Source organism: Somniosus microcephalus, chromosome 1 (genome assembly GCF_052327205.1).
Source record: "Somniosus microcephalus isolate GS21.2 chromosome 1, FLI_Smic_1.0, whole genome shotgun sequence".
NCBI classification, from domain to species: domain Eukaryota; kingdom Metazoa; phylum Chordata; class Chondrichthyes; order Squaliformes; family Somniosidae; genus Somniosus; species Somniosus microcephalus.
Window position 1 is genome coordinate 247,460,862 of NC_140987.1, and position 21,696 is coordinate 247,482,557.

Consider the following 21,696-nt stretch of genomic DNA (forward strand, 5'->3'; position numbering starts at 1 on the left):
GGCATAAAATCAAATTTCATTGGTAAAATAATATGAAGGTAGAAATTAAAATTTATGCAGAAATAATTCTCTGGGGCTCCCTTGATAGATCTGTGATATAGTACGGAACAATAAAGAGCAGGAGCGCCCCAGGTTTAGTTCATGTTGTGTTACGGCAGAGGCAGCAAAACTGGCGTTAACATTTCCACTAGCGGAGAGCTGAAAAAACAATGTTGGCAGGATTTGTGCTCCTAATTGCTATCCAGTGATCCCTACTAGAAAGTGCCTGTGTGTGGCCACCGGACAAGGACAGAATCAAGCCCGGTTCTGACACTCCAATGGTCAGTTAGCTTGTCAATATACACTATCTAGCATTGCACTTTTATGTATAGCCTCTTGATCAAGGCACCAAAGAAAGAAAAATTCTGAAAACCACTGCCCAAAAAAACACACACTTCTAAGAGAATTATATTCTACCGCTCACTTGTGAGAGCAGCCCATTCATACCTATTGCCAATCACATGACCAAAAACTGAGAAGTCTGTATGAGGTATACCATATCTCCAACACAAGAAAGGATGAAAATTCAAAGTGCAGTAGGAAACCCTTCTGGTTTCTTCACTAATTTTGACCAACTTATGCATGTTATCGATAATACAATAAATGTTTTTCTAACAGCTGTATCATTGCGCCTGGCCAAAGTGTTTTTTCTATTTTGTTTTAAAGATGCAATTTAAAATATTACATAAATAGTTTTTAAACAAACACTGAGACAAGTACAGTGAATCTGAAGCACAGCACAATCTGTGTGCACATGTAAAGACTTGGGTATATGCAAATGAATGGTCATTATAAACTGTGGCCCAGATTTTACAGTCGCAGGGCATTTAATGGTGTCTACCCTTAGTTAGATTTGCCCTTGCACATTTAGGTTTTAAAATTTTTTGCGTGGCAAGTTGCTGAAAATGCAAGCTGATAATGGTGCAGCAAGGCAACAGGGTATCTGGGACCTGAGTGAACAGGACAAGCAACAGGGTATCTCTGTAACCAATCAGATTGAAGGATTGGGAAATTAACAGTGCCAGGACTGAGAAGGAAGTGTAAACTAGAGTGGGTGAATTCAATGTCAAATCAGGAAATCAGGAACAGAAAGAGAAATACAAATAGGGAACAAAAGACTGAATAAGAGAGAGGGGAAAAAAAGAAAGGAAAAGTTAAAAATACAGATTTAAAATTTAGCATTTTTGAAATCTCCAACAACAATTAAAACCTGAAGGAATGAGACTCCACACTTTTAATAGTTAATTTTCAGTGCTAGAGAGGTTGATTGGCAGTAATTAACACTTATTATGTCATTAAAAGGGTACTTAGACTGGAATGGACAAGACAAAACTTTCTGTGCCGAGTTTGGTTCGTATTTACCACACAAATACAGCAACTTCCCGTCATTCAATGCATGTCAATGGTGCAGCAGGCAGTGAGCTGCTGTTTTCGCAAAGCTTATGACAAAGCGGCGCAACTTGACAGCAACCTTTTGATTTCTGCGTTTAACCACTCATCTGCCCCTTGCCTGAAGTTGCTGTACCATTTGCACATAAATAACAGCGAGTGCCATTAGCCTCATCGTTATTTTGACAGGATAATCTGTGTTTGCATATAAAAATGGCATTGCCAAATAACCAAAATGCAACCTTTTCCATAAGGGCTTACTTATTAATAGAGGGATTGTTTCTGCATTTTTAAAATTCAAGAAAGGGGAAAACATTTTTCTAAAACGCCCACATATATGTATTGATATTGATAAAATGAAAAGTTAAAACTTTCCCAAAAAAAGGGAAAAATACCCAAAGCCATTTATAGATTCCTTGAAGAAATTTCTCAAGTGCAGTAGAAAAATGAGTGGTGCTACAGGAAAAAATATTTTTATTTCTGCCAGTGATTATCTGCTGCTAATGGGAGAAAGTAGTTATAAAATATAAAGATATAAGCAAAGAGAAAGCAATTCCAATAAAGTTCACCAAACATCCTTTGAAATGAAAAAAATGTGATCCCATGTTAATTAGAGATTCCAAAATACTAGAAAGTACACCAAATAAAATGTCAAAGCTTAACATTTTCTGGAGAGAACCAATGGTAAATACATTTTGTGTCTTCAAATGTACTTGTGTATTCTCCACCCCTTCCAAATTCAAGCACAGAAATGTTGGGTCAACGTACATCTTAAGTTATAAGCCCATGTAACTACTTGTTTTCCACAGGGCCATTGTTGAGTTCTCAGCTTCTGGGGGCTATGTCAACTTTCTTTGAAGCTATTAGTCAGCTTGTGCTAGTTTTCGAACTTGGTATGCATGATTTAGCTTGATTTTCTAATAGAGTCAAGGTTTGGGTAATTGCAAAAATAAAAATTAATTACAGAAGAACTCTAATTTCTTTGTACTTCATTAATATCCAAACAAACTGCTTTAATATTTGCATTTCCAGGCAGAAATTGCTTCATATTGGGTACATGGCAATACAATTTCTACATACAAAAACTACATTGGTGTCGGCCGTGGCTCAGTGGGTAGCATTCTTACCTCAGAATCAGGAGGTTGTGGGTTCAAGTCCCACTCCAGAGACTTGAGCACATAAAGCTAGGCTGACACTCCGAGTACAGTACTAAGGGAGCGCTGCACTGTCGGATGAAACATTAAACCTAGGCCCCATCTGTCCTCTCAGGTGGGCGTAAGAGATCCAGTGGTACTATTTTGCAGAAGAACAGGGGAGTTCTCCTCAGTGTCCTGGCCAATATTTATTCCTCAAGCAACATCAATAAAACATAGATTATCTGGTTAGTATCACATTGCTGTTTGTGGAATCTCGCTGTGCGCAAATTGGCTGCTGTGTTTCCTACATTACAACAGTGACTACACTTCAAAAGTACCTCATTCGATGCAAGGTGCTTTGGGATGTCCTGAGGTCCTGTAAGGCGCTATATAAATGCAAGTCTTATAATGGACTTACAATGAGAACTCCTCCACCTTTGCTTGCATGTATACAGAGCTGTGCATCAATTTTGTTGGATTTCTCCCAGTATTTATACAGCTATTCTTACTTCAATAAGTGTGTGTGGCAATTGTTGACAATTTTGTATTAACTGTTTATTACAGAAACAGTCAGAACAAACCTTTTTCATTGCATGAAGTAACCATTGGAACAGAGGGCAAATCAGCTGAGTAAAATCAGTTGATTATTCCCAGACACCGAGATTGCCCCCTAATGTAATGGGTAATGTCAAATTATAATTAGTCTTGATCCTTTTACAGTAGATTAAATAGCAACTTTACTATGTTTATTTCATGCATATTGTTGCAATATACAATCTTCACAAAACATGTAAAATGTTCTAATCTATGTGAAAAACCTGAACCTATGCAATCTTTCCAAAAGTGACAATGTACACATGGCTTATTGGTTTTTGTGACTAGCAATGGGAAACACACCCAAAGGAGATGAAAGCAATGAAAAAGTCTGCACTGAAGTACACACACTGCTAGTCAGCAAACAATAATTTTCCGAATCCAAGATCTATAAGCTATATTTCAGAATAAGTTGAACACACCGTGACGGTAGATCACAGCAGAACACAATAATATAAAAGATACCTTGTGCCATCTTCGTTCTCCAGCAGCAAATTTTAGCTCCAGCAGTTCGTCATCAACAACATGTGCCATTAATTTTCCACTTGTTACTTTAAGTTTCTCCTTCAATAACTTTATCTCTGCCCTCTGAGTAGTAACTAGGTATTCTAAATCACTGGATAAATCATGCTGCATCTGCTGGTTGAACAAAATAAAAGGATTTCACTGAACAGGTCGCTCAAATTACTTTGGCTATATACCAGTATTATACAATTTATTGCCAATATCAGGTAATACAAATCAGATAAGATCAAAATGGGAAGACGCTGAGAGCAAAGAATGTCCAAGACGCTAACAATTTCAGCGTGCCGATTCAGGGTTTTATAAACTTGTCTTGGCTACAAGTTTCTTTTTAGTAAGACAGCCCAAGATGTGATTTAGAATTTTTTAAAACCCTGTTCTCTTGAACTCTTATGGCCTTCCACATCCTACCCGCTAATAGATACATTCACAATAAATGCTTCATGATTCAGAAATACGGAACCGAAAGAACAGAGGCAGATATATCCATCATTGATGTTTCAGGCACCTCAACTGATTTATCTATTTACTTGGCGAGCCATTTTAGCAGAGGTAAAAAGCAAATATCTCTATAACATACCCATTTATTAATAAAACAACACCCCAAGCAACTTACTTAACAGGAATATCTATTTTTCTTTGTTTTCTCCATGTTTAAAACTAAATATGTCTTATTTGATACTAAAGGTACATAGAAAACATAAAACTGGTAATTAGGAACATAGGTACAAGGAGGCGGCCATTCGATTAGATCATGGCTGATCTGTATTGTAACTCCACCTTGGTTCCGTTACCCTTAATACCCTTGCCTAACAAAAAAATCTATCAATTACTTTTAGTGTGGAGTAAAATCCTTCAGTGTTGTTTGGTCATTTAAACTGCCATTCATCAAGGGATAGAATCTCAAATTTCTTACAAAAAAGTCCTTACACATTGTAGAGATGCATGATTTCCAGGCACAAAACAAGCTTATAAATATATAAACTAAAACAAACTTTGAATGCCTGACCCTACAGCAGTGAAAAAGAGTAGTGACTGTAAAACGGCCAGTTTACTGAACACCTCTGATCAAAAAATGTTTAATACTGCTTTTCTTTTCCTTGGCTACGGATCTGCAAGTTGAGGAATTTTTGGATCATTTGCCTTTTCATACTAATTACGTTCATTGTAAAATCCCAGCTTTCTTAATGATGTTTTCACCTTCGACAAGATCACCTTTATTTCCCAATCATCGTTTTTGGTGTTACAATGGAAATAATCATATCAAGGTATAGCTGTGTGCGACTCATTATAGACCACCATGTGTCAAAATTCTATTTGTAAATATACACTTTTCGCAGAGATATAATCATACCAACTTTTCCAATTTGTTTCCTTTTCTATATTTAAGCGGCTCTCACTTTTTCAGCAATGAGCTGATTGAATCTGTTCTGACATTAATCCAGAAAAATGCCCAGTGCAAAGGTTGACGAGCATAGAGAAGAACAATGTAGAATATCAACCAATATGTTCAAAATGTCACTTTCAACACCAAGGTCCAAATTTATCAGCATATATACTGTTGTGATTATGTTAGACACAGCTCAAACCCATCTTAATTTGCAGTGGTTTATTTATATGTTGAAGGCATTGACCTTACCTTCAATTGCAACACCCACAAGTAGTCCCTTATGAAATTAACACTGGGCTGATAATCAATCCAGATATTTTGAAGTACAGCACATCATTGTTTGCTCCATAAAAAGACAGTATCCATTTTGCTGGTCTATGTGGACTTGATTTTAAAGCTGCAAACAATTAAAGATTCAGTCTGCTTCCATTCACTGTACAGGTCACAATTTGCTCATGATGGTGCAGGCAATACAGTCCAATATCGTCAAAGAGGAACCAAGCCCTTCAGGGCTATTCAGAAATTAGACTGCAGCAAGCCAATCCATGTATTTGTTTAGAAGGCTATAACAAACATGCACAGGAATATGTGGACAGGCATCTACCTTTACTGTCTTCTGGGTAAACCAAATAAAATGATCCCTAGCTCATGAAGGAGAAGCACTTAACTTTTGTACATTTGCAAATTTTGCAAAATTCCAAACCAAAATAAAAAATCATTGCGTTCAGCAATCTGTACTCAAATGTTCCTCAAAATTAATAAATAAATTTTACAGCCAATGGTTTGTGTTTTAATGTACCACGGTAACATAATACTTTGCAATGTCAAATCAACGGAAATCAACCAAAAACAAAAGTCCTCCATCCACTGCTTTGAAACTGTAACGTTTCCAATGCAGGATATAACACTGCACAAGTTCCTTAGTCACACGGGACATACTCCCTAATAAGTTAGCACCTCAGTCATATAAAAAAATGCTAATGCACACTCTTCAATGTGCTAACTATGCATTCCGTAATAGTCTATAATTATTAAGAACTGACAAGCAAGGCTCAGCCACCTGTGCTTATCTGAAGCCAGGTAATGAAAAAACAACAAAGCTTTCATCGCCCCTCAATTGCTGATTGTATTATCAAAACTGTAGCAGAGGTTGGCATCTGGGTGTGACCTTGTTAACTGCTAGGGTAATTAAGTTTGTCCAATAGGGAAACAGGATGATAAATTATTAGTAAGAAGATTTTGTTCACATTTTATTAAATTGGCCTGTCAAAGGGTCGGCTATATTATCAAGGGTCTCATTTATTGGAGGCCAGCCATATTGCCACATCTGTTACAATTATTTATAATTTCAGCAGTTGAAACCAACTGAGTTAGGCATCCGCCATGTAAAGTAATTTACAAATTATCTGATGAGGGAGTGTTTTAGCTTTTCCTCATTTCTATCCTGCAGAAAGTGGTGCTGTAATTACAGAACACGATTTGGTTCTTTTGGGAACTTATCTTGCACTCGTAGTTGTAGTAAGATGCAGCAAGAACATATGGAGGAGCTGGTGCTTCTACTCCCTGAAGCTCGTGACCCGTCTGCCACGGAGCCCTTGAGCTGAATTTGAATGAGTGTGCGCCATGGTTAATGTTCTACACATGCACCGTTTATGCCACAAAACAAATCTGATCACTGTTAATTATGAAGCAACTATAATCAGGGCTTCACATCTGTGTAATGTGAAGCTCAGTAGGCTATATTCCAATAATGTATGACTACCTTTGGGTCATAAATTGCAAGCCATATTGTCTAGATAGTAGTTACTGAATTTAAAGTAACTCCTTTGACAGAGGCCTATCACAAGGACATCTTTTTTTCCTGGCTTTATTATACCGCTTTTTTTTTATCAGCTATTGACCAGAACATTTAAAGCATATGGCATGCATTCATTAAAGAACTGTAGCACAGAGTGCTCGAGTCTAATGAAACCACTTGAGCCATAAAAAGCAGATTTAGTTAATTTAGATTTTATTCATCTATTTGAAATGCTGGACTGCAACATATTGTCATGGGTTCTGCTGATGAGCAGCGTAGTGGAACCCAGGCTCGGCCGCTCCTTGGCAAAGATGTTTTATCACAATATATTGCAGTTTATAACACGAGAAGAATGTTTTAAAATCCTGCGCCAATCCAATGACAGTGACTGAGAATGTACTAACAAAACACAGATTGTACCTGTAGAATCCACAGTGACTGAGAATGTACTAACAAAACACAGATTGTACCTGTAGAATCCACAGTGACTGAGAATGTACTAACAAAACACAGATTGTACCTGTAGAATCCACAGTGACTGAGAATGTACTAACAAAACACAGATTGTACTTGTAAAATCTACAGTGACTGAGAATGTACTAACAAAACACAGATTGTACTTGTAAAATCCACTTTGAACAAATGATAATGATACAATTATCCTAAACTTTGTTCAGCTGAGAATATAGCTATAGGTTATGGAGAGGAATCATTTGTGTTCAGTTTAAAACTTCAAATGTCTGACAGCAGTGACAAAGAGAACTCCTTGCACATATTAAGAGCTCACCAAAATCACGGTCTCTTTTCCAGGCTTTGTACCAAAAGTTTGGATTCTGAACTAATCCAACCATTCTCACCCTTTATTGTTGCATAATCCAACATCAATTTAAAATGAAAGTTAATAAAAATGAAATTGTTTATTATTATAGCCTTGTATGGACAGGTGACACCTTATCTTAAAAAAAAAAAAATAGGTTTTTAAAAAGCTACAGAGAAAGATAAAATAAATAGTTTGAACAAGATTCATTTTTGGCAAGATTCAATCAAAATTCATTATGAATAATCTTTGTACATTTTGAGGTCATTCAGAATTACAAAATGAATTGCAAAAGCTTGTGACACATTTTAAACAAAGTAAATAGAGAGCCAAAATTAAATAATTTCCAGCATTTAGATAAATCTCGCCCACACTCCAGTTCAACCTTCACCCTCCAGTGAATAACATTCACTGCTATTATGCTACTTTTGGTTTTGAAAAATAGTGCTAATTCTTTTTTTTTTTTTTAATCTACATTTTTTTGGTATCTCAAGCAACAAACTTCAAAATCAAAAAAGTCATACACCATGGGCATAAGGACAGAAAAATGGTCAGTCATACGGTTCATAAATATAGCAATTCCTCGGCCTCAATCATTGACTGGGGGTTGACCCTGCGGCCTTCCTAATCAGTGTGACTCAGTTACTCATTGGATAATCTGGTTCAGCCAGTGAGGAAATTAAACCCTGACATTTTCTGTAGCAGGTCACCCCAAGTGTATTAGAGCCAACAACATTGTGGGTGATATTTATCAAATCAGCAATAGATACAGACTGCAACCCATTTAAACATATGTATTTATCTTTTTTAATCTTATCTTCTGACACGTTTTAAAAATTAGTCCTCAGGATATGGGCGATGCTGGCAAAGCCACATTTATTGACCATCCATAGAGGCCCGAGAAAGTGGGGGTGGGCCTTCTACTAAACTGCTCAATCCTTTCACTGACGTCACCCACTACGATGGTGTTAAGTTGAGAATGCCAGGATTTTGACCAAGCGATGATGAAAAGAACTATGATATATGTCCTAGTTAGGATGGTGTGTCGAGGTAATGGTGTTCCTATGATCTTGTTGCTCTTGTCCTTCTTGATGGTCGAGGCCATGTTTTAGGAGGTGCTGTCAAAGAAAGTAGTTGCTGCAGTGTATCTTTTAGATAATATACATTGCAGCTCGAGTGTGCTGGTGCTGAAGGGTGTGGCTACTGAGTCCAGTGACAAGAGGACCAATCAAGCAGACTGCGGACTTGGATGGTGCCAATCATCTTGAGTACTGTTGCTGCTGCGCCCATCCAGGTGATTGGCAACTATTCCATCACATTCCTGAATTGAGCCTTGAAGATAGTGCACAGGCTTTGAGTGGTCAAGAGATGAGCCACGTGTAATAGAGTACCCCGTCTCTGATCTGCTCTTGTAGCCATGTTGTTGATATCCAGTTAAGCTTCTGGTTAAAAGTGACCCACAAGATGTTGGAATTGGCGATCGTGATGCCGCAAGGTCAGGGAGAGGTGGCTGGGGCTTCTCTTATTAAAAATAAGTTACTTCTTTTAAACCAAAATGTGTGATTGCCATCCAAAAGATTGAGACTTGACTGGCCTGGAGAATTACTGCATAAGCCTATACTTGTAGTTCTCCAATACCACTAGGACATTGTATTGTGCCACCTGGTGGTATAAAGTGTAAGCTGCAATACTGTATAACGTGAAATGCTACAGGTCCATCGGGGTTTTAACACCTTATACAGGTTCTATCACCAAATAATTGATGGTCCTAGACTTTACACCGGCATCACTTTGACCCCAATACATCATACAGCTCTACTGTTGCAGTGTGTCGGCTAATTTGTATGCCATCAGTTAGATTGCTGATCAACAACAATTTGCATTTATATAGCAGCTTCAACATAGGGAAACATCCCAAGGCGTTTCACAGCAGCGTAATTAGATAAAAACTGATACAGAGCCAAAGTGGGAAATATGAGGACAGGTGACTAAGAGCTTGGTCAAAGAACTAAGTTTTAATGAGGGTCTTGGAGAAAGAAGAAGCGGAGCGGTTTAGGGATGGAATTCCAGAGCTGAAAGAAAGGCTTGCATTTATATAACACCTTTCACAACCATCGGATGTCCCAAAGTGCTTTACAGCCAACGAAGTACTTTTTTTTTTAAACTGTTGTAATGTAGGAAACGTGGCAGCCAATTTGCGCACAGCAAGTTCCCACAAACAACGTGATAATGACCAGATAATCTGTTTTTTAGTGATGTTGGTTGAGGGATAAATATTGGCCAGGACACTGGGGATAACTCCCCTGCTCTTCTTCGAAATAGTGCTTTGGGATCTTTTACGTCCACCTGAGAGAGCAGATGGGGCCTCAGTTTAACATCCCTTCCGACAGTCAGGGTTAGAGGAATGCAAAAATCTTGGAGAGTTGTAGAGCTCGAGTAGGTTAGAGATAGTGAGGGGTGAGGTCACGAAAGGATTTGAAAACAAGGGTGAGAATTTTAAAATCTGTGTGTTGCCGGACCAGGAGCCAATGTAGGTCAGCGAGCACAGGGGTGATAGGTGAACGGGACTTGGTGCGAGTTAGGACACGGGCAGCAGAGTTTTGGATGAGCTCAAGTTTACGGTGGGTGCAAGGTCAGAGGCCGACCAGGAGAGCATTGGAATTGTCGAGCCTAGAGGTAACAAAGGTATGGAGGAGGGTATCAGCAGTGGATGGGCTGAGGCAGGGGTGGAGACAGGTGATACTGTGGAGGTAGAAGTAGGCGGTCTTTATGAAGAAGATATGAGGTCAGAAGGAGGGGGAACCTTTTGCAATATCAGTTCGCATGGGGTCCAGGAAGAGAAGCTGAGTGGTCAGCAGTTCAGTGGGAATAAATGTGAGCTCAGGGCTAGGGCGGAGGGGGAAACTTGGGGGAACCTTTGCTTGGTGGGCAAGGGGAAGGGAGGGATGTGGCAGAGGCAGCTGAATGGATGTTCTCAATCTTAGTGACAAAGAAGTCCATGAGTTCCCTGCACTGCTTGTTGGACGTGAGAGTGGAGGCAGTGGGAAGAAGGGTTTAAGGAGACGGTTGGTAGTGAAGAGAAGTCAGAGGTTATCCTTGCAAACCAAGATGTGCCTTCTGTTGCCTAAGCCCTAAGCTCTGGAATTCCCGGCCTAAATCTCTCCACCTCTCTACCTCTCTTTCCTCCTTTAAGACACTCCTTAAAACCTAACTCTTTTGGTCATCTGCCCTAATTACCCCTTATTAGGCTCGGTGTCAAATTTTTATCTTATAATACTCCTGTTAAACGCTTTGGGACGTTTTACTACGTTACATAAATACAAGTGGTTGTTGTTGCACAAAAGCAAAATACAGTACTGTGGATGCTGAAAATCTGAAATAAAAACAGAAAATGTTGGAAACACTCAGCAGGTCATCTGTGCAGAGAGAGAGAGTTAATGTTTCAGGTCGCTGACCTTTCATCAGAACTGGAAAAAATTACAGATGTAACAGGTTTTATGCAAGTAGAGAGGCAGGGAAAGGGGGAGGGGAGGAAAGAACAAAAGGGAAGGTCTGTGATCGGGTGGAAGACTGGAGTGATTAAATGACAAAAGGGATTATGGTGCAAGGCAAAAGGTGATGATCCTGCAGTAGTGAACAGTTTTGGCAGAGGAGAGCTGGGTCCGATAGTGTTTGATGTGGTCCAGCCTGATCTGGCAATGAATGGCTAAACCAGTTGTGCGTCATATACGTTCAACTCTGCACCTCTTGGACTTAAGAGAACAAAGCTAGGGTCCGTACCAGAGGGAAAGACCAGGGTGGGAAAGAGTAAGAGTTTTACTGAAGACAAGGGCTTCAACAGTGGAGGTGAGGGTGTGATTAGCAGATCGGCAGTTGCAGAAATATCGAGGCGAATGGAGGACCAAAGGCTGGATATTTTGGAGTTTCAAAGTACCGTTGTAAGTGACTTGGGGGGGGGGGTTTTCAGGGGTGGAAACAGAAGGAGGTGGGGTTGGAAGGGGGATGTGAGTGGAGAGGGATACAAGGAAGTGATCAGAGATGGTCTTATCTGCGATTGGGACAATGGGAATAGAAAGGCCACGCGCGTTGGCTGTGATTATGGGTAGGCGAGTTTATTTAGAGGGAGAAGTTAAGGAGGGCAGTGAACTCAGAGGAGAGGAAGGCAAGGTGAGTTGAGATTGAGGTTGAAATCACAGAGGATGAGAAGTCACTCGGTGCAGAGGTTGAGGGAGGAAAGAAGTGAGAATATTTCGCCAAGAAACTTGGGTGAGGCTTAGGTGGTCGGCAGAGAATGAGAATTTTAAAGCAGAGGCGAGAGGTGCTTAGGAGAAGAAGGTACCAGAGGAATAAGGAGACAGACCAAGGTGAGAATTGGTGATAAGAGCCACACTGCCATTGTGGCAGTTTGAGCAGGCAGGTGAACAATATAGCCAGGTGGGGAGGGTTCAATAAGGGGGAAGGTGTCATCACCCATAAGCCAAGTTTTCATCAAGGTGATGATGTCATCCAGAATAAGCTCATGGATGGCAAGGGTCCTGTTCACAAGTGAATGGACATTCTGGAGTGAGATGCGGAGAGGGGCGGTGATAGCTGATCAGCTGGCAGAGTCCACAGGGTCAGCACTTGGAGGGGTGAGTGGGGCAGGAAGGAGGGTAGAAAGATCAGAAGGTCAGCGAAAAAGAAGGATGGGTCAGTTGGGATTGCTACTCAGCAATGAGTGTCTCAATGGGTCCTTCAGAGAATGTCAAAAGAGGCACAGAGGGAAGCTGTGGGCTTATCTAGGAGGGAGTCAAGCCTGGAGCGGCAAGGGAGTAGGAAGGTGGAGGAATTGGAAAGGGTTGGGATGGGGCAAAAGTACCCAAGAGGGGAGAAATTGAAGGAGGCATGACTAGGTAACAGGAAGGGGAGGAGACAGGATAAGAGAGGGGGAAGAGGAGATAAATGTAATGGGCTTGAGTCTGGAGCAGCAGCCAGATTGCGCACGTGAATGGACACAAAAATTAAGGTTACACAGGCATGGCCAAGATTAGGATAGATGTGTCCTGGTTGTAAATGCAGAATAGGGAGGAGACAATAAGAGAGAATCCAAAGTTAAGCATGTGGTGGGATGAAGTTAACATTGGCAGGGTGGAGTCAGCTTGGAGCACCAATGAATTAATGTCCAGGTTCAGAGACAGGTGTGGCGGGCGAGTGAGTCCAGGAGCTGTGTGAGGGGCAAACCATCAGTGGACGCACTAATAGAGTTATTTCCATTGGAAATGGATAATCAAAGAGGTGCGGCGAATCGACCATGAGCCAGAATAGATTGATCCCCAGATGCAGCGGAGGGGAGTAGTGGCCTCGGTGATTAGCCGTGCATACCAACAGATCCCGGATACTAGTGGCAAGCAGGTGGAAAGTGAGAGAGCCGGCAGCAGTGGAGCAGAATCCGGAGCAGAATGGGAACCAGCAGAAACAGATCAAAGCTGGCTCAACATGCAGTGAAAAATTCCTGGCAGAGAAACTGAAGGCACAGCAGCAGGTCAGAGACTATAATCGAGACGACCCGGTAGAGAAAACAGACTCCATAGAAAAGGGTGGCAACAGTGGAGGTCACCATAAGATCCAGAAGCAGCGGAGAAAGGGACTTCGCCCCAGGGGGAAAGTGGAAAGTGCAAAATAAAGCTGAGAAACCAGCAGTGCATTCAAGTACAGTTAGAAGCTCAGCAGACAAAAGCAGCAGGTGTTCCAGCATTGATTCCTAATATTTAAACATATTTACAAAGATATTATTCATCGTTTCCAATGATAACGGTTTGGCTTTCAAACTGGTTTCGCGTGTATATTACAAAATAAACCAGCGATACCAACAATTTGCAGGCTCACAGTTTCAAATTTCATATAAAATTCTGCATCCATTTGCTCAACAATCAAGCGTATCAAAATATATGTCATATATATATGTATAATATATTTGTTTTAAAAAACATTAAAGGCCAGTTCTGCAGCCAGTAGAAATCTATATTTATGGAAGTTACTCACACCTACAAGCTGGATGTTGAGAGTCAGAAGGAAGGGGAAACAGATATGCAGGGAGCTTGAAGGATATTTTTTTTTGAAAGTTAGGGAAATGTTACAACAGACATATCGTAGGATTGTATAGAATAGTTATAATAAAAGTTTTTAAAAATGAGAGAAATGGAATAAGCAAAATGAATGGGTTAACGTTTCATTTAAAATCCTAATTTTTTTTTTTAGTTTGTTAAAAGCAACTCATGACATTTCAGTCGGTTTATTACTACAGTATTAAGATAGAATCATGGAAATCACTGCACAGGAGGCCACCATTGGACCAATAAGTCTGTGTAAACTCTGCCACTGGAGATACCTACTCAAATCTCATTTTCCCCACCCTTCCAGGACCCCTTTACCTTCTCCCTGTTCAAATCCTTATCCAATTCATTCTTAAATGATTTTATAATCTCTGCTTCAAAAGCCACTTCTGGGAAGGCATTCCATGTTCGAATGACCCCCTGTGATGACATTTCTTTCCACTTTCCTCTTTGTTCCTTGAGTATTAACCCTCAGTCTATGCCCCTTGTTATCAATTCACCAACTAGTGGAAACAATCTTTCACTATTGATTTTTTCAAAACTTTTCATTATTTACAAAATATCTATTATAGCTCGAGCTGCATTTTGAAGCCTTTTTTTTATAGAATCATAGAATTTTACAGCACAGGAAGCCATTCAGCCCATCCTGCCTGTGTCCGCTCTTTGAAAGAGTTATCCAATTAGTCCCACTCCCCTGCTCTTTCCCCATAGCCCTGCAAATGATTCCCCTTCAAGTATCTATCCAATTCATAACAGCAGCATCTCATTCCTGGTAATATTTTAGTGAATCTTTGCTGTACCCTTTCCATGATGCTAAAATCCTTCCTATAATGGGGTGCCCAGAACTGCACACACTAATCCAACTGTAGCTTAACCAACATCTTGTACAAATTCAGCAGAATTTCTTTTCTTGTGTGTGTATATATCAAATATATTATATATATATATAAAAATCAGAATCCTTCTTTGTGGTCTTTCCAACCTGCACTCCCATCTTTAAAGATCGATGTATCTGCAAAGAAAAGAAAGACTTGTATTTCTATAGCGCCTTTTACAACCTCAGGACGTCCCAAAGCGCTTTACCACCAATTAAGTACTTTTGAAGTGTAATCACTGTTGTAATGTAGGGAAAGGTGGCAGCCAATTTGCGCAGAGCAAGGACCCACAAACAGCAATGTGATAATACTCAGGCCATTTAAAAAAAAAGTGATGCTGGTTGAGAGATAAATATCAGCCAAGACACCAGCGAGAACTCTCCTGCTCTTCTTCGAATAGTGGCATGGGATCTTTTACATCCACCTGAGGGGGCAGATGGGGCCTTGGTTTAATGTCTCATCTGAAAGATGGCACCTTTGACAGTGCAGCACTCCCATAGCAGGTACAGCAAGCAATTAGGAAGGCAAATAGTATGTTAGCCTTTATTGCAAGGGGGTTGGAATATAAGAGTAAGGAGGTCTTGCTGCAATTATCTAGGGTTTTAGTGAGACCACACCTGAAGTACTGTGTACAGTTTTGGTCTCCTTACCCAAGGGGTGCAACGAAGGTTCACCAGATTGATCCCTGGAACGAAAGGGCTGTCCTATGAGGAGAGATTGAGTAGAATGGGCCTATATTCTATGGAGTTTAGAAGAATGAGGTGATCTCATGGAAACGTATAAAATTCTTAGAGGGCTTGACAGGGTAGATAAAAACATAGAAAAATAGGAGCAGGAGTAGGCCATTGGGCCCTTCGAGCCTGCTCCGCCATTCAATATCATGGCTGATCCTCTATCTCAATACCATATTCCCGCTCTCTCCCCATACCCCTTGATGCCTTTTGTGTCTAGAAATGATTATACCTTTTGTTGATTTAGAAATAAAGAATTTTTTAAGCCAGTAAACATGCCAAAGACTAATTCATTGAATGCAATGGGAAATAACATCACAAAGTCATTTTTTGCTCTAGTTTGTATGTATGGGGGAGACTATTGCAGAATTGTCATGGGGATTATTGTGAAACTGTAGTGGGTGTCACTTTTCCTTTGAAATGTTACTTCCAATCTAGCCAAGGTGGAACCTATTGTCCATTAGTGATCTGGGTCATAAATAAAATGATCAGGAAACCTGTGGTTGATGCTGCAACATGGTGGCTGTACTTTACATCAGGGCCATACTGAGAGGCTGTTTCCCCTGGCTGGAGAGTCTAGAACTAGGGGTGTCATGGTCTCAGGATAAGGAGGCACCCATTTAGGACTGAGATGAGGAGATATTTCTTCACTTAGAGGGCTCTGAATCTTTGGAATTCTCTACCCCAAAGGGCTATGGATGCTCAGTCGTTAGAATATTCAAGGCTGAGCGATAGATTTTTGTTCACTAAGGAAATCAAGAGATGTGGGGATAGGGCAGGAAAGTGGAGTTGATGCAGATCAGCCATGATCTTACTGAATGGCGGAGCAGGCTCGAAGGGCCATATGGCCTACTCCTGCTCCTATTTCTTATGTTCTTATAGTACTGCACTGGAAGTGTCAACCTAGATTTTGTGCACCCCGAGATCTCTCTGCTCTTCCACTCTGTTGACAATTGTTCCTTTCACTGTTCTTTTCCCCAAAATGAACTACTTCACATTTCTCTGCACTGAACTACACCTGCCACCTATCTGCCCACTCCACTAACCTCTCTATATCCTCATGCAGTCTTCCTTACAGTTAGCCATGCCCCTAATTTGGTATCATTAAGGTCTAAATTGCACACTGTTACATGTTTTTCCAGATGTGAAACTGGTGTAACAATGATGAATTTAGGAGTGCGGCGGTCCATGTCCGATTCACGCAGGCACCAGGGGAGGGGGCTGCTAAATTGGTCCCGAGATGTGTTTTGGTGTCCCAGATGGCCTGAGGGGCCTGTTCTTGCACATTAACTTTGGAGGTTTTCAAAGTAATTTTTCTTTGAATCTGCAACAGCCACAGTGTTCCAAAGTTACTATCACTGAATGTATAACATTAATTGAGATTTTATACTGAATTCCTGTCCTTTTAAAAGTGTCACCATTTAACATCTTTGCTTGTGCTGCACTCAAAGCATTGTGAAGGAGCAAAGTGAAGATTGTCCCTTGAGTCCTGAGCACATTCATTGTTTGGTGGGAAATCAGAATGAATGTTCTCTGCCAGCAGTCATTGCTCACACCAACTGCATATTCAACAGGTGAATTAGCAAAGGTTGGGAGATTGCTATCAATTAAGTGGCCTGTGAGCATTAAAGCAGGTCGTTATTACAGGTGCATTGAGAGTGGCTGATATTTTGTCCCTACGACTAACAAATTAATTTTTCATGAAATCACACATTCCATACTCATGCAATCCAGCATGTTAATTAGTGGTTTGTGATGGCTAACAAAAAATGGTCTCTCCCACATTTAAAATTTCAGCTGCCCGATGTAGTGCCAGGTAATTCAATGGCAATGTAGTCTGAATTTTATTTATTGTTAGTAAGTTAATGACATTGTGTTGGAACCCTTCCACACTCCAAACGATGAAAGGCCACAACTGTTCATTTCATGCGAGTAAAACAATAAAACCTTGGCCTGGAATTTGCGGTCCTGATGACGGCAAACTGGCAGCGTTCACCGTCATTATGCCTTTGAAGCTGACCGCAACTTCAGAATGTAGCGCATGCGCAGCCTAATGTGGAAACCCTAAAGTTGCGGTCAGTCATTCACTGCTCCTCCACAGGCTGCGCTGTACCTCCCCCACACCTCCCGACTGAACCTTCAATCAGTGAAATCTCTCAAATCATGGAAACTGATGAAAACTTCAGCTCTTCCACAGTAATTACGCTGTTAAACACTCCATTAAAAGTTAGACCCAAAGGAATTAGATTTAACTGGGGGTTTAACAGCGTATTGACTGCTAAACAAAGGTTATGGCCCTGAAAAACGAATTTTAATTTTGTGCAGTGTCAAATTGATCCATTTTAATAAATATTAATTTTAAGAAACTTAAAAAAAAAATGTAAAAGTTTGTTCATCTTTATTTCAGGTTTGCCCTTTCCCCATGTGAGAGCCCCAATCTTTGTTTTGCTTTCTCTAACATTTTTAAAAAGTTAGAATTTTAAGAGCTTACCCACTTCCTGGTTCGCTGGGTGAGAATTCTGCGTTTTGATTGGCTGCTTAGACAGCTTGTTGACGTCACAGCAGCTCACACTATGGGATCCCCACTATACTGGGTTCATTTCAATTATGCGTCAGAAAACCCGAACTTCGACACAGAGATCGCGAGATCTTTGTGCGAAGCTTACTTCGGGGCTAGCGGCGAACACCTTTGCTTTGTCGCTGACTGCAAATTCCTGGCCCCTGAAACAGATTCTTTTTTCAATAATGACTCTTGCTGTTACATTCGTTTAAAAAAAATCATTAATATAAGTGTAAGATGCAACTGATTTACTAAAATTAGAGCCTTTTGAAACCTAATCTGGATTTTCCACTTATTTTAACATTAACACCTCACTGTACAATATCCAGAGGTGAGCGCGGGTTATAACTATTATCAGGGTCAGTTACAGACGCAACACATAGGCAGACAGATAGGAGCATCCACAACTTCTTCCATGACTTACAGAAATTATAACATTTTGGTTATTTAATCTGCAAAATATGGAACTAACATTTATAGAGTGTGCATTATATTTCAACAAAACTGTTCATTATACACAATTCACACAGCGTTGACTACAATCAACCTTCACTAAATCCTACTAAGCTCCTCCATGCTTTATTGTATATCATTAAAAACTACTTGGCAGCACCAGTCGCCAACATTCAGAGCCTAAAATTTCTAACTATGCAGCCAGAAACATAAGCACAGTGGTGAATTCTTTCTAAGCTAATGTTTTATATCAGATGGGGTGCAGCATGCCTGAACTGTGCGGCACGCATGCCTCCCCTGCCAGAGAAAGCCAGCCTGAGGACCACCTGAAGTTGGTCCACCGGCCTTATCGTAATATCTCGGGTGAGATGCCGACGCCATTTGAGGCTCCAGGGGCCGTCCAGAGATCCAAATGTGGGCTGTCTACCTACCGGAGACTGGGGGAGGGGAGGGGGGGGGGGGCGCGCTAGGGAGAATGGGAGGCGAGTGATCGCAGGGCAGCTGCAACTTTCTTGAGTGCTACGGAACCGAGGTTGGGGGGGGGGGGGGGCGGGCGGGGGGGGCGGTCGGTGGGTGCACTCCTGCTCCTCCTACTTATCTTTCTGGTGGTGGCTACTTGCTAGGCTGCATCCACACCAGCAATTCCTGAGCAGAGCAGGTCTTCCGCTTGCTCCTCTCGGGGCAGCCCAATTTCGCAGAGGTGTCCTACAACAGACATGTGCTAATGAGCGGCCTTACACCCATTTTAGGCAGCTGCCCCGAACACCTGAAAAATGGGCCAACCCAATATCGGTCCGACTTCCTTGGGGCGCAGCACACTGGTCCCTGAAATTGATCTTCATTTGATGTCCCTAAAATAGGTGCAACAAGGTCCAATTTCTCCCCCTAAATATCCATCTCTCATTCAGCTTCCCAATTAGTCGAAATGGAATAAACAGGGGGGTCAAATTTAACAAAAAAGCCAAAGCAGTGTAAAAGAGGAAGAATTTCATCCCAATAAACTTGGCAGAATGCTTGGACACCAGGCCATAAAACAAACTCTGGCAGTAAATTATCAAATGTCACCTGGAGGACGACGTTTAAAATTTCACTGGTCCATATCAATTGTGTACATATTTTGTGTCCATTTGTAACAAGATTTTTTTTTAATTTTCATCTTTTATCCTTCCACTTTAACTTAATGCACTTTAAATGTGTCCTTTCAGCTAGCGGAGTAAATAACAGGCTGCAGACTCAGTGCTGAGTTACTCCACAGGTCAGCTGGCAGGAACTGCATTTCCCATCAGTACCACTTCCCATGCAACCTAGTTTCCCAGTCGAAGACTGATTATATCTCCCTCACGAACAGTTGGCAGGTGAGAATGTTGACCTCTACTGAGACTTAACCACAAGAAACAGTTCTAACAACCAACATATTTAAAATTATTAGTGTACTGTCAAGTTGAAATAGAATTTTAAATTAGATCAGAATACACTCACCCTGTCAAACACTATGAATTAGTAATTGGAAGTGTATTGTACAATAGCGCAGCTGAAAAAAAACTACATATTGATATCACCTTTGATGTAAGCAGGTTAAAGAAAAACAAAAAAGCAAGCATAACCGACCAAACACTCATTGAATAGCTTCTGTAAATACGATTAAATATTTGTCAAACATTGGTGCTCTATCCCACCCATCAAAATGTAAAGGATTTTCTATAGGAATCATGCAAGTATGGAAATTACAACTGTTTCATTAAGACATGTACTCATTAAATCTACATAGCAATTACCGAGGCTCTCGAGAGGTTTTATAGTTATCAAAGACTACTGTATTTTTGTTTGTCATTTTTCACACAGGTCTGGTAACAACCCTCTAAAACTTTACAGAAGATATATTAATGATTCAAATATAGACGAGCAGAGTGTTAGTTCTCTCCATTCAAAAGGGGGTCTGACCAGTAATCTGGTCAATTTGGCTCAGTTAGTAGTCCTCTCGCCTCGGAATGAGATGGATGTGGGCGCATGCCCCACTTCAAGACTCCAGCACATAATCTAGCCCTGCTTAGCACGGAGGGAGAGGCAACCCTCTGGGCAAAATGTTAAACTGAAGTCCCATCTGACTGTTTTGATGCTTCAGGTAGAAGTTAATGATCCATGGCCCTATTCAGGGAAGAGCAGCAGGTTCTCCCAGTGAACTAGCAAACATTTTCCCCTCAGTCATTCGTTTCCTTGCTGCTTGTGGATCTATGCGTGCAAAGACGGCTGCTGTGTCCAACTGAATCAACAACGAAGACATTTCAAAGTAATTCACAACATTCTTCAGTTTAGCCAGTCGCACAAACCCAACAGTCAAATGGGCAAGAATCCACCTTTTATTTTTAAGAAGATGTACATATTTGCCCCGAGATTCTGATGGTGCCATTGCACTGCCCACCTGGAGGTGGTGGCAGTGAACCCTGGTGTAAGTTGCAGGGTTAGTGAATCTACACATGCAGAGGCATGCAGGCCTGCCTAAATACAACCCAAGGCACCTCAGATATGCTGGGGAAGGCTGGCAACCTGGGCATGAGGCAAGATTTAGGCCATGAATGTCAAAAGGAGCAGGGTGGGGACTATAAACTACCTGGGAGTGGGAGTGGGACCAAGTCAGAAAGGAGTGGAGCGGGGCGGAGGAGGAGTAGGAGCAAGCAAAAGGAATGAGAAAATACCGGGAGGTGATGCACAAGTGCAGCAGCAGGATATAAAACTGAAGGCAGCCAGATCAAGGAAACACAGCAAACTTCAGGCACTTAAATCCCACGATTCACTGCCCTTCAGAAAGGGGTGTAATGACCTCACCAGAGCAGCCAAGGTAATCAACTGCTCCCCCCACCTCACACCCCTCCACCCTCAACCCTTCCTTGCAGTCTCTTTATGTGTGGAGATCCTTCATCCATTCCCCTCATGGTGCCAGAGGTGAAAGTGTGATCTGGCACCAGGGAACAGACGCTCCACAGAAGTCAGCCTCTGGCTCTGCAGCCTGCCAGCACGGTCTGTCGACTGTGATAGAAGGGTAATTCCTAGGTGGTGTTCTCCTTTGATGTAGCCTTATCCCACATACCTATTACTTTTCCTCCATTATCGGACATATATGGGGATGCCTGTAGTGAACACCACCTGAAACTGCTGAAAGGCAGCTCGCAGAATCCATTCCCAGTGCCACAGCTGAGAAAAGATTCTTCCAATGGCTTCAGAAGCTGATACTTCAGACAAAGTTTGTAGACATTCAAAGCCTGTGAACTCAACCACTTCCTGGTCTGAGACTCATGTGGGTAA

General features: G+C 41.2%; 1 protein-coding gene across 1 annotated transcript in view; it reads right to left on the reverse strand.

Moving 5' to 3' along the window:
• Nucleotides 1–21,696, reverse strand: part of cntln (centlein, centrosomal protein) — a 477,268-nt gene that overhangs the window by 324,578 nt on the left and 130,994 nt on the right. Inside the window, exon 10 of the mRNA XM_085991655.1 lies at nucleotides 3,624–3,797. Within this exon, the coding sequence (XP_085847781.1) occupies nucleotides 3,624–3,797 (174 nt within the window). The remainder of the gene's footprint in view (nucleotides 1–3,623; nucleotides 3,798–21,696) is intronic.